Genomic DNA, 14,066 nt, shown 5'->3' with positions numbered 1-14,066 from the left:
AGACTCAGAAAGTCTAGGCTCTAGAATCTGAACTTTAACATGACGTGCCAAGCATTTCTGGGCTTTTAGCTACTAGCCCCTGGGTACCTGCTATTTGACCATGAACTCTGTCATCTGTTCTAATCCTCTTCCCCATGTGGTTTCAGATGGATCAGTTTATGCAGCAGCTCCAGAGCCTGGAGACCCTGATTTCAAAGGCTCAGGGTGGCGGTGGAACAGTACCCAACACAGAGCTGGAGGGCAGGATGCAGTGGGTTGAGCAGGCCCTTCGGGACATTCTGAGAGAAGCCCAGATTTCAGAAGGTGATGAAGGCCAATTTCCCTTCACAAAGGAGAGAATTCAGAGTCCTAGAAAGCAATACACTAGGTCACAGAATCTTCGGTGGTAACAGTTCAGCAGATGTCTCTGCCTAGCCCTTGCGGAGGTGGAAGGACTGTCTGTGATGTTCTCCTGGGATCTGAATGATGGAGATAAAAGAGCAGTTGCATGCATTCATATGTCGGGTTTTTACCATTTTGCCATAAGCTAGTCAAAGTCACTTTTTCAACCCTCCGTTATGTTTGATGACTTGACCCCCAAAGCGCTCATCCTCCCTTTCCTTGTTGGTGTTCAGGTGCTATTAGATCCCTCAATCTCCAGTTGGCCAAGGCCAGGAGCCAAGAGAATAGCTACCAGAACCGCCTGGATGACCTCAAGATGACTGTGGAAAGAGTTCGGGCCCTGGGCAACCAGCATCAGAACCGAGTTCAGGATACTCACAGGCTAATCACTCAGATGCGCCTGAGCCTGGAGGAAAGCGAAGCTGCCCTGCGAAACACCGTAGGTGGTGCTGGGTTAGGGGGCTGAGAGTCATTGCTGAGATGGAAGGCCCACTGCCCACGTCACAGGCTCACCTTGTCTCTCAGGTTTTCTGGTCTCTCTGGCAGACAGACTTCTCTTCCTTGCAGCAGTCGCACCTTTCTTTATGTTCTTTGGCTTCCTGCAGGTTCCCATTTTACTGTGTTATGTTCCTCTCCTAGTTCATTTCTTGCTACCCATAGCCTCATCTTGGCCGTCCCTTCTCCCTTCTTTCTGCAAATCTTCTAGCTTGTTAGTTCCCAGAGGGCAGGGTTCAATTTTGTTCATGTTTACATTCTCAGCCCGTAGCACAATGTGTGGCTGTGATAAACGTTTGCTGTAAGAAAGAAAGAGAGAGAGAAAGGAAGAAAGAAATGAAGAACAGATGAAAAAGGAAGAAAGGGAAGGAAGAAGAAAGGAAGGAAGGAGGCCAATAACGACATGGTTCTTAAAATAGGGGAAAAAAATGTTGCCAGTATGATTTTCTTAATGACGTAGTTTGTAGCGTGGTCGGAGGGAGAGGTTTGAATCAGCACTCTTCTCGTTCTGAATAAAGAAGGCAGTGGTGATAATAATGTAAGTGGGTGGATAGGAGGTGGATAAAGAAAATTGGAAGATAATCAGATATTATGCTGAGAAAATGAAGGATTTAAAAATAGTGTGTATTGATCTTCCTTTTGTAAAAAATTCAGAAAATACATAAAAATCCCCTATGATCTCATTACTAAGAAATAGCTACCATCAAAACTTGGTCTATGTTCTACTGGACTTTGAATACACATGCAAATATAAACATGTATATATTTTAAAATGCATCTATATCTATATACAGACTTCCTTTAAACTTGGATTTCTATTTTATTCTTGTCTATACATTTTTTAATGTAATGACCATCGTGACCAGGGGCTCGATGTGTCACGTTGTAGAATGCTGTGTGACTAATGACGAGTGGCTCTGACAGAACAGGTGCAGAACCTGCTTAGGCTCCATGGCTCGTATTTAGGCTCACGGCGAAGCCTTAACCAATTGTCCTTTTTCCACAGGACGTTCCTCCCTCAGAGCACTATATGGGGCCAAACGGCTTTAAAAGTCTAGCTCAGGAGGCCACGAGATTGGCAGACAGGTGAGCAGTACTGGAGGGCACCTCTGCTTCAGACCACCTCTGCAAGGCCAGACTTGAACAGCGCTGCGGGGTACTCAGGACCAGAGCATATTCATTATCTCCAGGTTCCTTTGCAGCCATCCCCCCCGCCCTGAAGCCATTTTTTTAACCCCTTGGCTTTTAGTGTATATAGATGGCCACTGGGCAAGGTCATTTGGCAGGAGTTGGGGGCGGGGGTGTTTCTCTCGCAGATTTCTCTATGACTCAACAGCATGGCTTTGGTGTATGTCAGATGTAATTCCTTGGGCCCCATCAAATGAATCAGCCCTTGGAAAAGAATGCTTTGCACCTTTGAGGGACTCCCAGGCTCCCACACCAAGCCTGGGAACAAGTAGCAGTGAGCTGTTTGCTGGCCTGTGGTGGCCAAGTCTGCAGAGGGGGACGGTCCTCCTGAAAACCGGCTCTGCAGGCCCCCAGTGATAACAGGCAGCTCCTTAGTCCTTGCCTGACTATAAATCCTACCATACTGAAGAGGTTTGCTCTTGGCGGAGGGGCTCAGCAGGGTGGCAGGCTCTGCTAATCCCAAATGAAATTGTTAGCAGAAGGGGGCTGGCTTGTGTTCTTGCAGCGCGCGCTGCCTCCTGAGCTCGTCTCCATCACTTTCTAGAACCAGGAGGACAAAAGCAACTGGGGGACTTTTACTGACAGGCTTTGTCCCCCTTAGTGGTGGGCTCAGTTCAGAGAAGCAGCAAAAGTGAACAGGGAGTTGGCTCCTGAATGGAATAAAACCTAGGGGCTTCTCCCACAGAAAACAGTTTATAAATGCAATATTTTATCACCCTGAGACTTCTCCCACCCATCTGCATAGCTTCCACTGATTATGCCATAAATGGAGTAGATGACCAAAAAAGTCTAGGACATGAGGCTACTTCTCAGAACACCCTCTGCTTCTCCATAGCTCCTCTATTAGAGGAGCTCCATCTCATCTGGGTCAATTCTGTTTGGTTTTTCTCGTCCAACCAGTTCCCTTACTCCTCTCCTTTCATTTAAATAAAAGCCCTAAAGGAAGCTCTTTGCCGTGAAAACTCAAATTCTTGGTTTTTGATCCTTTCAGCCACGTTGAGTCAGCCAATAACATGGAGCAACTGGCCAGGGAAACCGAGGACTACTCCAAACAAGCCCTATCCTTGGCGCGCAAGGCTCTGAGTGAAGGAGGCGGAAGCGGCAGGCTGGACGGCTCCGTGGTGCAAGGGCTTGTGGGAAAGTACGTTTCAACGGGTCCTCACACGGGCCAATATAATCCGCTCCCGCCCAGGGTTCAATGCAAACCACGTCTGAGGGGTGCTGTGTTTCTTTAGAAGTACATCAATACCAAGAGGGACGAGAGGATGAGAGTATTACTTTGGAGGAAAACAGACGCCTTTAAGGCTGGAAGAAAAGGTTGATTAATCTAAGTAAACTTTGTGTTTTGATTGAGAGATTGTATATTTGGAGATACGGTCACCGTCTGTGGTGTTTAAAGGATGTGAGTACACTCATCTGATGGCATGGCTCAGATAAACATAATATATTCATATGATCAAGAATTGGGGGAAAAAAATTAGGGAACTTGGGTTGAATCTTTCTGACCCAACCTGTATAAACTTTAAGGTCTATGTTTAAACTGTGGAAAGGGACACGTCTCGTCTGGTTCTTCCAATAATCCCGACTACATACTTTTAACAGGATGAATTTTTGCTTTTAATAAAAAAGAGTGAATTCTCAAAGTCCTCTTTCTTCACTCCCTGCAGATTGGAGAAAACCAAGTCTCTGGCCCAGCAGTTGTCAAGGGAGGTCACTCAAACTGACATTGAAGCAGATAGGTCTTATCAGCATAGTCTCCGCCTTCTCGATTCAGCATCTCAGCTTCAGGGGGTCAGTGATCAATCCTTTCAGGTAAGGGCACCTAACCTACGCACTGATGTACAGAAGAAGGGCCATAATGCTTTCTTCTCTGGGGGTTCCATTGAATCGTTCAATCATTCAGTTTTTTTCTCCATATTGACTTTCCTTGCTTTAGATTAGAAAGAGTATTAATTATCCTTGTTCTTAAACCCCAATCTTGGTCCCTGATAAGGCCATGGCTCACATCCTGAACCTATTCCTATCAGTGGATAAAAGTTTTCTATCTCTTTCCTAGTTCTGGGGACTGTTGAAACCTGTGGGAAATTATTATAGATAAAGTTTGATATTTACATTTGGGTCCAACCTATAGTGTATCTCCACGTATGGCCACTCAGAAGGCTTTTGTTTTTCTCAAAAGTTTGGCATTGTTTCTGTTATCTTCCCTTAATTATTGCAAATTTATTAGGTTAAGATTCAGCTTTCTACCTATGGCAAAAAGTACTCACAATGATTTCCACAAAAATTTTCCCATGTATATATAAACTAACATGTAAAATAATAATAAAAAAGATAAAGCAGGCCTAAAACCTGTTTGATGTTTGGGAGACCTGTTGCCTGACTTTCATGAGGAATATTGCCTCATTTCTGTTAGACTTTGGGCCTGGATAGTTGTTTTCAAACAATGATGGCAGGTGCTAGGAAGGCTGGTGTGACAACTGGTGAGCAGAAAATAAGGCTCATTCATTTTGGGGGGCTCGCAGGTAGAAACGAAGAGGATCAGACAGAAAGCTGACTCTGTCTCAAGTCTGGTGACTAAGCGTGTGGATGAATTCAAGCGTGTGCAAAGCAATCTGGGAAACTGGGAAGAAGAAACCCGGAAGCTCTTACAGAATGGGAAGAATGGGAGACAGGTATCCTTTGTTAGTTCGTTCATTCAACAAACATGTATTGAAGGGCTACCATGTGAATTAATGCTGTAAGAAGAACCATCAAAAACTCTCGAAAGGTCATGATACTGCTGCTTATAGAGACCTTAATGTAATTAGCTCAACTCCACCCACTGAGTCAGCCCTCAAATCTAGGAATAGGACTCAGGCTTACTGGGCCTAATTTTGGTCTGGCTCTGTCTATTAGCTTGGTTTCAGGAAGTATCTAGAGTTTAAAATTAGGATTTACAAACTGTTCTTGTACCTGATAGTGGTCTAGAGCTTGAGACTTTTCTCGATGTGGGATCCTATTGGGTCATTGGGTTATAAAGTTTGTGCTGCCCCAGGTTGTGGAGCGGTTTGCTACAGCACCCCTAGACTCTTTGGCAAATCACAGCTCTCTGTTGTCATGAAGAGAAGTGTGTCAGAGTGAATATGCTGGCAGGAGGGCACTTCCTGGGTGTGTGTTACATTTACTCTAATCTTGTTCTGCCTGCCTATTTACAGAAATCAAATCAACTGCTTTCCCGTGCCAACCTTGCTAAAAGCAGAGCCCAAGAAGCACTAAGTATGGGCAATGCCACTTTTTATGAAGTTGAGAACATCTTAAAGAACCTCAGAGGTGAGTATTTCGTGGTTCAGATCACTTGAGTATTTTAAAGTTATAACCATGACTTTGGTTTATTTTGAATCTTTATAAATCTAAGTGACAGGTACATTGGGATATTTAATAGACACTTAATAAATATCTTTCTAAAGAAAAACATTTTAAAATATTTGATGTAGTAGAAAGAATTGAACTAAATGTCAAAAAGCTTGAGTTCTGATCTCTGCTCAGCCATATGACTGGACTGAGCTGGCTGTGTGACCCTAGGTAAGTCACTAGCCTTTCTAGATTCTAACGTTCCTCTCTGGAGAAATTTGAACTAAATGACCTCTAAGGTTCCTCACAGATTCAATATCCCACTACCATACAGATAATTCTCTTTTCTTTTCCTCCTTCCCCCTCTCTCTTTCTTCCTTTCCCTCTCTTTCTCTCTCCCTCCCTCCCTCCATCCCTCTTTCTTCCCTTCCTTCCTCCCTCCCTCCCTCTCTCCTATCTTCCTTCCTTCCTTTCTTTCTCTCCTTCCTTCCTTCCTCCCTCCCTCCCCCCTTTCTTTTTTCTTTCTTTCTTCTTTCTTTCTTTTTCTTTCTTCCTTTCTTCCTTTCCTCCTTTCTTCCTTTCTTTCTTTCTTTCTTCCTTTCTTCCTTTCTTTCTTTCTTTCTTTCTTTCTTTTCTTTCCTCTTTCTTTTGCCTGGTTGGTTCCAATATATTGACAGAACTAGTGAGGTTGCTTTGTGGTAATAATAAAGCAAGCTTTGTCATAGCATCTAGATTCCAGGTAATCCGGGTTTATGCCTTGTAGAGATTTGGTTAAAGTTTCAGTCTTCTTCACTAAAAACAAAAATTAACATTCCTAAGTCTTAGGATTTTCTTCACAGAAAGTACCTCTCTACCCATTCTGTCCAATCCCCAGCTATTGCCATTGGCAGCTTAGGGATTAAGACTCTGGCTTGAAACTTTGGGCTTCAAAGATTCCACCTGCTACTGATTCACTTTGGGGTTCACTTTTGCAATGATGGGGACCCAGGGCAGGCTGATTGTTGATGGTTAGTTCAGTGCCTCCTTTAAGATGCTTTCTCCTGGACAAGAAAGAGTAATAGCCACAACTTTCCACACTCTCACCCCCTGGGCAGTATTAACACTCTTTCTGGAATTTTTCTTAAAAACCTCAGCCACTTCCATCTTCCGTTGGAAGCTAATTTTCAACTTTACGGCAATATTTTCTTATCTGCATTTCAGAGTTTGACCTGCAGGTTGAAGACAGAAAAGCAGAAGCTGAAGAGGCCATGAAAAGACTCTCCTACATCAGCCAGAAGGTTGCAGATGCCAGCGACAAGACCAAGCGAGCGGAAACAGCCCTGGGCGGTGCTGCTGCTGACGCCCAGAGGGTAAAGAACGCAGCCGGGGAAGCCCTGGAGATCACCGGCAACATAGAACAGGTAAAGGGACATCGAGGTGCAGGTTGGGGAGAGCAGCTCCAAACGCAAGGGTAATGTTCAGGGAGCAAGAGCGCTGGGCTCATGTTGACCCGTAGGGTTCTGTTATGGTCCACGGCGGCCCTAGAGCCACTTGGCTGACCCTCTTGTTGATTGGTTCACAGGGCTATCATTGGCTGAGTACTGCTGCCCCATGCCCACCATTTTCAGCTCCCTTTTTGGACAACACCATGAGAAGAACCATCCAAGGCTGTTATTTATTTAGACTATTGTGTTAGTTTCCTGGAGTTGCTCTCACAAAGTACCACGGGCTGTGCGGCTTAAAACAACAGGAATTGCTTCTCTCACAGTTCTGGAGGCTAGAAGTCTGAGACCAAGGTGTCAGCAGAGCCACAATCTCTCCAAGACTCTGGGTAGAAACCTCCCTTGCCTCTTCCTAGCTTCCCGTGGTGGCTGTCAGTCCTTTGTGTTCCTTGGTTTGCAGCGACTTTACTCCAGTCCCTGCCTCTGTCATCACATGGAGCTCTTCTTCCTGGGTGTCTCCAACTCTTCTTATAAGGACGCTAGTCATGTTGGCTTAGGGGCCCACTCTACTCCAATATGACTTTATCTTAACTAATTACATATGCAACAACCCTATTTCCGTATTAGGTCACATTCTGAGGTACTGGGGTTAAGAATTTCAACATATCATTTTGGGGGACACAATTCAACTTGTAGCAACTATACCAGTGTTTTGAGTCAAGATTATGAAATTCTGGAGTTCTGGATCCCTTGACCCTATGTTCTATGTCTAAGCTCCACTTACTCATTTTTCTCTTTCCTTCCATTCTGTGCCAGCACTGTGCTTGGTGCTGGGGATACGGACATGGGAAAGACCCAGTCCTTCTCTTCAGAGAGCATTCAGTGTAATGGGAAAGGACAGGCTAGTTACACTTAAAACCCATATGTTAAGTGCTACAGTAGAAAGAGTGCTTCTCAGCTGGACAAGAGCTTCGTAGTTCTTATTTAAGCATGACTTCTAGAAAGCTTAAGCAACTCTAGAAAGCCCAGAGGGAACTCTTGATATCTAGACTGTGTGGCCTCACCCTTGGACCACTTGGTAACTTCCAAAAATCATCTCAAATCTTAGGTCCCTTGAGGGTAGAGACCAATTTCCTGTGCTTCTCTTTACGTGACTTCTAGTACAGAGGCATCTGTGTAACTTGATGCCTAATAGTAGCTTATTGGTAAAGAGATTGATAAGATTTGTTCATCCTAATAACTCAAAGCTATAGCCCATTCATTCTCTGCACCCCAAACTCAACTGTCTTGGGGAGTAAAGCCATTCAAAAGATGGTGGCAGCAAAGAAACATGACAGAGAGTGAGATGAGTTTCTCAGCCTCTGGGTTTTCCCGACTGGTTCCTGTTTCACGCACCATTTGGTGAGCTTAACCTGAGAGGGAAGCAGCGTCTCAGGGCTGATCATCCTCGTCCCTGGAGACATACCCCCAAATTAACTTGTTTGAGGCAGAGCTTGGGGAAGGGTGTGTCCCCAAGTCTGACTCTCTCATTGTTCATCTCACTCCATCAGGGCCTGGCTGCAGCTGTATTTTTTCTGCAGTTGTCTTTGGGATGTTTTTGTGCCTTACCCCTCTCTCTCCTTCCGTCCCTGGCTCCTTTTCTTCTCCCAGGAGATGGGGAGTCTGAACTTGGAGGCCAACGTGACAGCAGATGGAGCCTTGGCCATGGAGAAGGGACTGGCCACTCTCAAGAGTGAGATGAGGGAAGTGGAAGGAGAGCTGGCAAGGAAGGAGCGGGAGTTCGGCATGGATACAGATGCAGTGCAGACGGTAAGTTCCCGTGGCTTTCCAGCAGAGAGCACTTTAACCTTGTCAGCGTGGGAACACCCTTGCAAAATGGGCTTGTGTTTATGTTTTCCTCAGGTTATCGTAGAAGCCCAAAGAGTTGATAACAGAGCCAAGAATGCTGGAGTTACGATCCAAGACACACTCAACACGTTGGACGGCATCCTACACCTAATAGGTATGTGGAGTATCCACAACCTTTCAGTCCGTGTTCCAGGGCTTCTCCCGATGAGTGGGAGTCTCAACTTTCCTTAAGGGTATCAGGAAATTTGCTTTGTTTCCAGGCCTAGATACTTCAGGGCCTGGAAACTTCTTTACATTTGTGGGACTCTATTTTACCATCTCTAAGATGGGTCACCTGAGCACCTACCTGTTGCCCTTGGAGGTGAAAGTCTGTAGGTCAAAGAACTGGGTGTATGTAGGGAAAGTATATTGAGGCTCAGAGAGGTTAATAATGTCCTGCAGATCACACAGTAAATTGTGGAGGCAGGATTCGAGCTTCACAGTGAAAAAAGAATACTGCACAGTTTGACAGTCCTGCTGAGTATTCTGACCTTGATCCTGAGAACTTAGTAGACAGTGTCAAGCAGAGGGATGACATTGTTGCTGTACATTTTGGAAAGATCACTGGGGCAGCTGAGTGGAGGAGAGTTTGAAGGTGGGTTAGACAAGAGGTAGGATGAGATCGTTCAGGAGGCAGTTGAAATAACTGAGGGGAATTCATAGAGCTCTGAGGAAGTAGGAGTGGTGAGGGGGAAGATTCTCCCAGTCTGTGAGGTCAAGAATCACCCGCCAATTCTGTTGCTTGTCCCTCCCAACCACAGTTACACCTCGCTGTAATGGGTTGTGGAAACTTGAGCTGCCAGGTAGATGACCCCAAAGAAATGTCAAGGTGGTAGGTCCATGAGATACTGCAAAATTTTAGGATAAAATAGATTTGATGGCACCGTGTGGCAGCAGCTCAGGTTTCCTCACAGAATCCCATCCAAAAGAAAACTCACATAAATTAAAATTATGGGCTTGGGTAGAACTGATATCAAACACTTATTGGCCTGTTTCATCAAGCCTGGACTGCAGCATATATGGAACTAGGGATTCAGTCAGAGATTCCAGCAACATTCAGGAGAACCTCTTTTTTTTTTTTTTTTTAATTATTTATTTATTTATTTTGGCTGTGTTGGGTCTTCGTTTCTGTGCGAGGGCTTTCTCTAGTTGTGGCAAGCGGGGGCCACTCTTCATCGCGGTGCGCAGGTCTCTCACTATCGCGGCCTCTCTTGTTGCGGAGCACAGGCTCCAGACGCGCAGGCTCAGTAGTTGTGGCTCACGGGCCTAGTCGCTCCGCGGCATGTGGGATCTTCCCAGACTGGGGCTCGAACCCGTGTCCCCTGCGTTAGCAGGCAGATTCTCAACCACTGAGCCACCAGGGAAGCCCCCAGGAGAACCTCTTTAAAACCGGATTTTTCTGTGGAGTGTCATCATCACCCCGAGAGACCAATATTGTCTGTGTTGTTATCCTGACAGGTTTGCTTTGTGATCCAATGAGCCCCAAAGAGTAAAAGACCCTCTAAGGGTAATAAATAAATAAATAAATAAATAAACCCTCCCCAGTGGAGAGTTTAGTGATTTTGCTTAGTGTTCTGAAAAAGGCAATGAAACTAACAGGGCCTTTAAAGAGAAAGTGAGAGCGTGGGGAGAGAGGCTGGATGGGAACTGTCAAACATTTACTGTGTGACAGGCACTATGCCAGGTTTTTCGTGGTGGAAGATCATTTAAGTCTTTTAAAGGTCCTATAAAGTAAGTTTTATTATTATTATTATTTTTAAAATTTATTTATTTTACTTTATTTTTGGCTGCATTGGATCTTCATTGCTGTGTGCGGGCTTTCTCTAGTTGTGGCGAGCGGGGGCTACTCTTCATTGTGGCGCACGGGCTCAGTAGTTGTGGCTCGCGGGCTCTAGAGCGCAGGCTCAGTAGTTGTGGCGCACGGGCTTAGCTGCTCCGCGGCACGTGGGATCTTCCTGAACCAGGGCCCGAACTCGTGCTCCCTGCATTGGCAGGTGGATTCTTAACCACTGCACCACTAGGGAAGCCCCAAGTTTTGTTATTTTTATTATTTTATTTCACAGAGGAGTAAACGGAAGCTCAGGGAGTTTAATACTGTCCCACCGATCACATAGTAAGTTGTGGAGGCAGGATTCTAACCGAGGTCTCTGTCTCCAGTGTTCCTGCTGTTTTCGAGAAGCTCATGCTGCCTCCCCATGGACATTCTGTCCCCAAGCTTGCTTCACTTTCCCTGCATGTTGTAGCACCCTAAATTCTGGAATTCTCCCCTGTCCGCAGGTGAAGGACTGATCCACTGGATCAACATTTTTTTTGTAGTGCTGTTTCTACTCTGTTTGCTCTCCTGAGTCCCAGAGCAATAACAATTTAATCGCTCTAGTTGTGATAAACTTCTGCAGTCAAATGCTATCACTGCACCTGACCTTGAGTTTGAATTGAATAAGGACCACTCAGACCTTTTCAAACCAAATGGGTCTGGCCAGGTGCCCTTCATGCTGACATTAGTGTCAGATTGTTTATGGGTGAAACATACCTGAACAAATGTGACCACATTTCATATTGGAAATAAACTAATATCTAGCCAGATTCCCACTGTTTCAGGCCAGAATGAAGTCTTACATCATTTCATAACAGCTGGAATTCATCCCTCAAATAGCAAGGCACACCTTGGCCTCTCTAAACCCTGAAGCCCAGCCAGTTCCTAAAGGTCTTCTAATAGAAAACAGCAAGAGATTTCCTAAGGGTGGTTCAGAAAGCAGAATTCGGAGTTGATTCTGACGTTAGGGATGAGCTGAGTTGGGAAGACACCTTGAGCAGTATTCAGTCCCTATGACCTTCGGCCTTCATCTTTTCAGAGCAGGAGCTGTTGTCTCTAACAGGAAAACAGAAATCCAAGCTTCATCTTGCTAGCTAATGAGTCCAGAGGCTTAAACTGGGTTGTTCAAAACCCAATAATGAGGCTCGTGCTCTCAGAATTTCTTCTAGATTATTTCTAATTTAAAATAAGCCTTTCAAATGTACAGCATACTATTTGCTCTGGGTAGGTGAAAATGGAAATTAGTTAAAGTTACAGAAGGGCCTACATATGTTCAAGGAGATCTAACCACAGCTTTTTCCTCTGTTAACTCCTTTCTTGTTTCCTAAAATAGACCAGCCTGGCAGTATGGATGAAGAGGGGCTGATCTTATTGGAACAGAAGCTTTTCCGAGCCAAGGCCCAGATCAACAGTCAGCTGCGGCCGTTGATGTCAAAGCTGGAGGAGAGGGCAAGCTCTCAGAGGGGCCACCTCCGTTCGCTGGAGACAAGCATAGATGGGATTCTGGCTGATGTGAAGAACCTGGAGAACATTAGGGACAACCTGCCCCCAGGCTGCTACAATACCCAGGCTCTTGAGCAGCACTGAAGCTGCCTTCGCGATTTCTCAACTGAGGTTCTTGGGATAGAGACCTCAGGCTCAGGAGCCATCTCATGTGGGTGGGGTGGGATGGGGACATGTGAACATGTTGAATGGGTGCGCTCAGGTCAACTGAGCCTGGTCCCGTCCTTGAGACCTTGGCCAGATAAATGTCTTATTGTATCAGTGTGATGCTCTTTGCTTCCTGGTTCAGGGTAATGAGGCAAATGGCACTGGGTATGAGACTCATCAAGGGCCTGGACCCCAGAGGGTAGACTGGATGGAAGGACAAACTGCACAGGCAGATGTTTGTCTCAGAGTAGTCATAAACCGCGTCCTGGAGTATGGACAAGTGCTGCTGGGTTGTAGACAGCTTATCCTTTGAGTAATGTGACCAAAGGGAAAATCTTTTGACTTTGTCAACACCTAAAATTCTTCCTAACGTCAGAACAGAGAGTGAATCCCAGTCATGCCGTGGTCAGTAAAATCCTATTGCCTCATGGTGTCCAACATGTTCTTGTTGATCAAAGTTCTTCCCACTTACCACCCAGGCCATACACACTTACTCCACTTTCAAGGTGGAGGAAGTGAGCAGTGACGGAGTGAGGAGCTGTAAGGCTGGCCCCTTTGGAGCGTTGGTACCCTGCCACCTTCGAGTTCTTCTGGGCCTGGAAGTGACCTCCTTTCCCCTGATGATGGCAGGCAACTTAGAGACTACGTTTTTATTAAAGCATTTCCTATTAGCCAAGCAAACATTGGGAAAGTATTTACTTTGGGGTTTCAAAGTGATGTAAAAATGTAGCTTGGGCACTGAAAGAGGTGCAATTATCCAAGAAGATTTATTAGTCCTAATTCAATGCCATTTTTCAAACACTAAAAATTATATGCCTCTGTGTTTTGTTCTCTCTCTTCTGATACCAGACGATGTTCCTACTTATACTTGAGCTGGGTAGAGTCCATCCTTCCTTCCATCCATCCTTACAACATATATTTATTGTACCTATTGTGTGCCAGGGGCTGGGGTACAGTGGTGTCATTGTCTCTGTCCTCATAGAGTTGATTGAATAGTGAGGAAGACAAACCTTGAAAAATATTTAAACTTACAAATCCTGTTCATCACAAGTGGTGTTTATTGCAATAACCCCATGGTTTGCAACCTGTTTTTCTCAACAGAACATGTGTTGCAAGACATCCCACGGGGGCACTTGGATTTCAGTAAATAGCTGAAATGGCTCTGGGTTGTGCACACTTCTTTGCATTTCAGCTGTCACTCTGCCCCTTTCCTCCACTGATTGCAACACATTGTTGAGTCATAACACCAGTGGGAATTTCTGGAAAAATCAGAAGCACTTCCAACCTCAGCTCAGAAGGCTTTGGTTCTGCCTCACCTCTGTATTTCCTTGGCTTTTCATGGACATGTTTTTAAATAAAGAACAATTCTTAGATGCCTGTGGCCAGTTTCTAATTTGTTAAACTCTAAGCTTAAGGTGTAGGTACCAAAGCAATGAAAACAAAGAATGCTTCAGAAAGAGCAATGAGCCCTAGAATTAACATCTGTAATTCCTTTTTCTGAGCATCTTGTTTTGCCCTTTCCAACCATGCGCACACTTTATGAGATTTAACTGGTGCTGTCTTCTAAGCATAAAGGAGGATTTATTTCTGGAACAACCTGAGCAGGGTGGGGGTGATAATCAATATTTTTGTCTTTTTTTGCATCAGCTCTAAAATAAAGGTAAAATCAACAGTTTGTGGTACATTATCCTGCGTTTTAATAAACTAAAATTTAATAAATTAAGATCCTGAATTGGCCATCTACCCAAGTGGCTGAGGAAAGGATTCTGCTTCTGCCTACACTGACCCCCCGCCCCCAGATTCTGACTGATCTGATCACTATGCTTTACCTTCTCTGAAAGTGCATTTTTAATACTGCCTTGGAATACGCAATCACATATGTTACAAATTCGCTTACATTA

At 44.9% G+C, this 14,066-nt stretch overlaps 1 protein-coding gene across 1 annotated transcript in view; it reads left to right on the top strand.

Moving 5' to 3' along the window:
• LAMC2 (laminin subunit gamma 2) overlaps nucleotides 1–13,538 on the top strand; it is a 62,971-nt gene extending 49,433 nt beyond the window's left edge. Inside the window, exons 13-23 of the mRNA XM_082401360.1 lie at nucleotides 147–303; nucleotides 615–820; nucleotides 1,883–1,962; nucleotides 3,056–3,205; nucleotides 3,732–3,876; nucleotides 4,587–4,736; nucleotides 5,259–5,373; nucleotides 6,595–6,794; nucleotides 8,466–8,624; nucleotides 8,718–8,817; nucleotides 11,849–13,538. Coding sequence (XP_082257486.1) covers nucleotides 147–303; nucleotides 615–820; nucleotides 1,883–1,962; nucleotides 3,056–3,205; nucleotides 3,732–3,876; nucleotides 4,587–4,736; nucleotides 5,259–5,373; nucleotides 6,595–6,794; nucleotides 8,466–8,624; nucleotides 8,718–8,817; nucleotides 11,849–12,102 — 1,716 coding nt within the window. The 3' untranslated portion in view covers nucleotides 12,103–13,538. The remainder of the gene's footprint in view (nucleotides 1–146; nucleotides 304–614; nucleotides 821–1,882; nucleotides 1,963–3,055; nucleotides 3,206–3,731; nucleotides 3,877–4,586; nucleotides 4,737–5,258; nucleotides 5,374–6,594; nucleotides 6,795–8,465; nucleotides 8,625–8,717; nucleotides 8,818–11,848) is intronic.
• Nucleotides 13,539–14,066: the final 528 nt, after the last annotated feature.

This window comes from Balaenoptera borealis (assembly GCF_965194805.1).
Source record: "Balaenoptera borealis genome assembly, chromosome: 1".
NCBI classification, from domain to species: Eukaryota; Metazoa; Chordata; class Mammalia; order Artiodactyla; family Balaenopteridae; genus Balaenoptera; species Balaenoptera borealis.
Note: the sequence above shows the minus strand (reverse complement) of the source record. Positions and strands in the feature narration are given on the sequence as shown.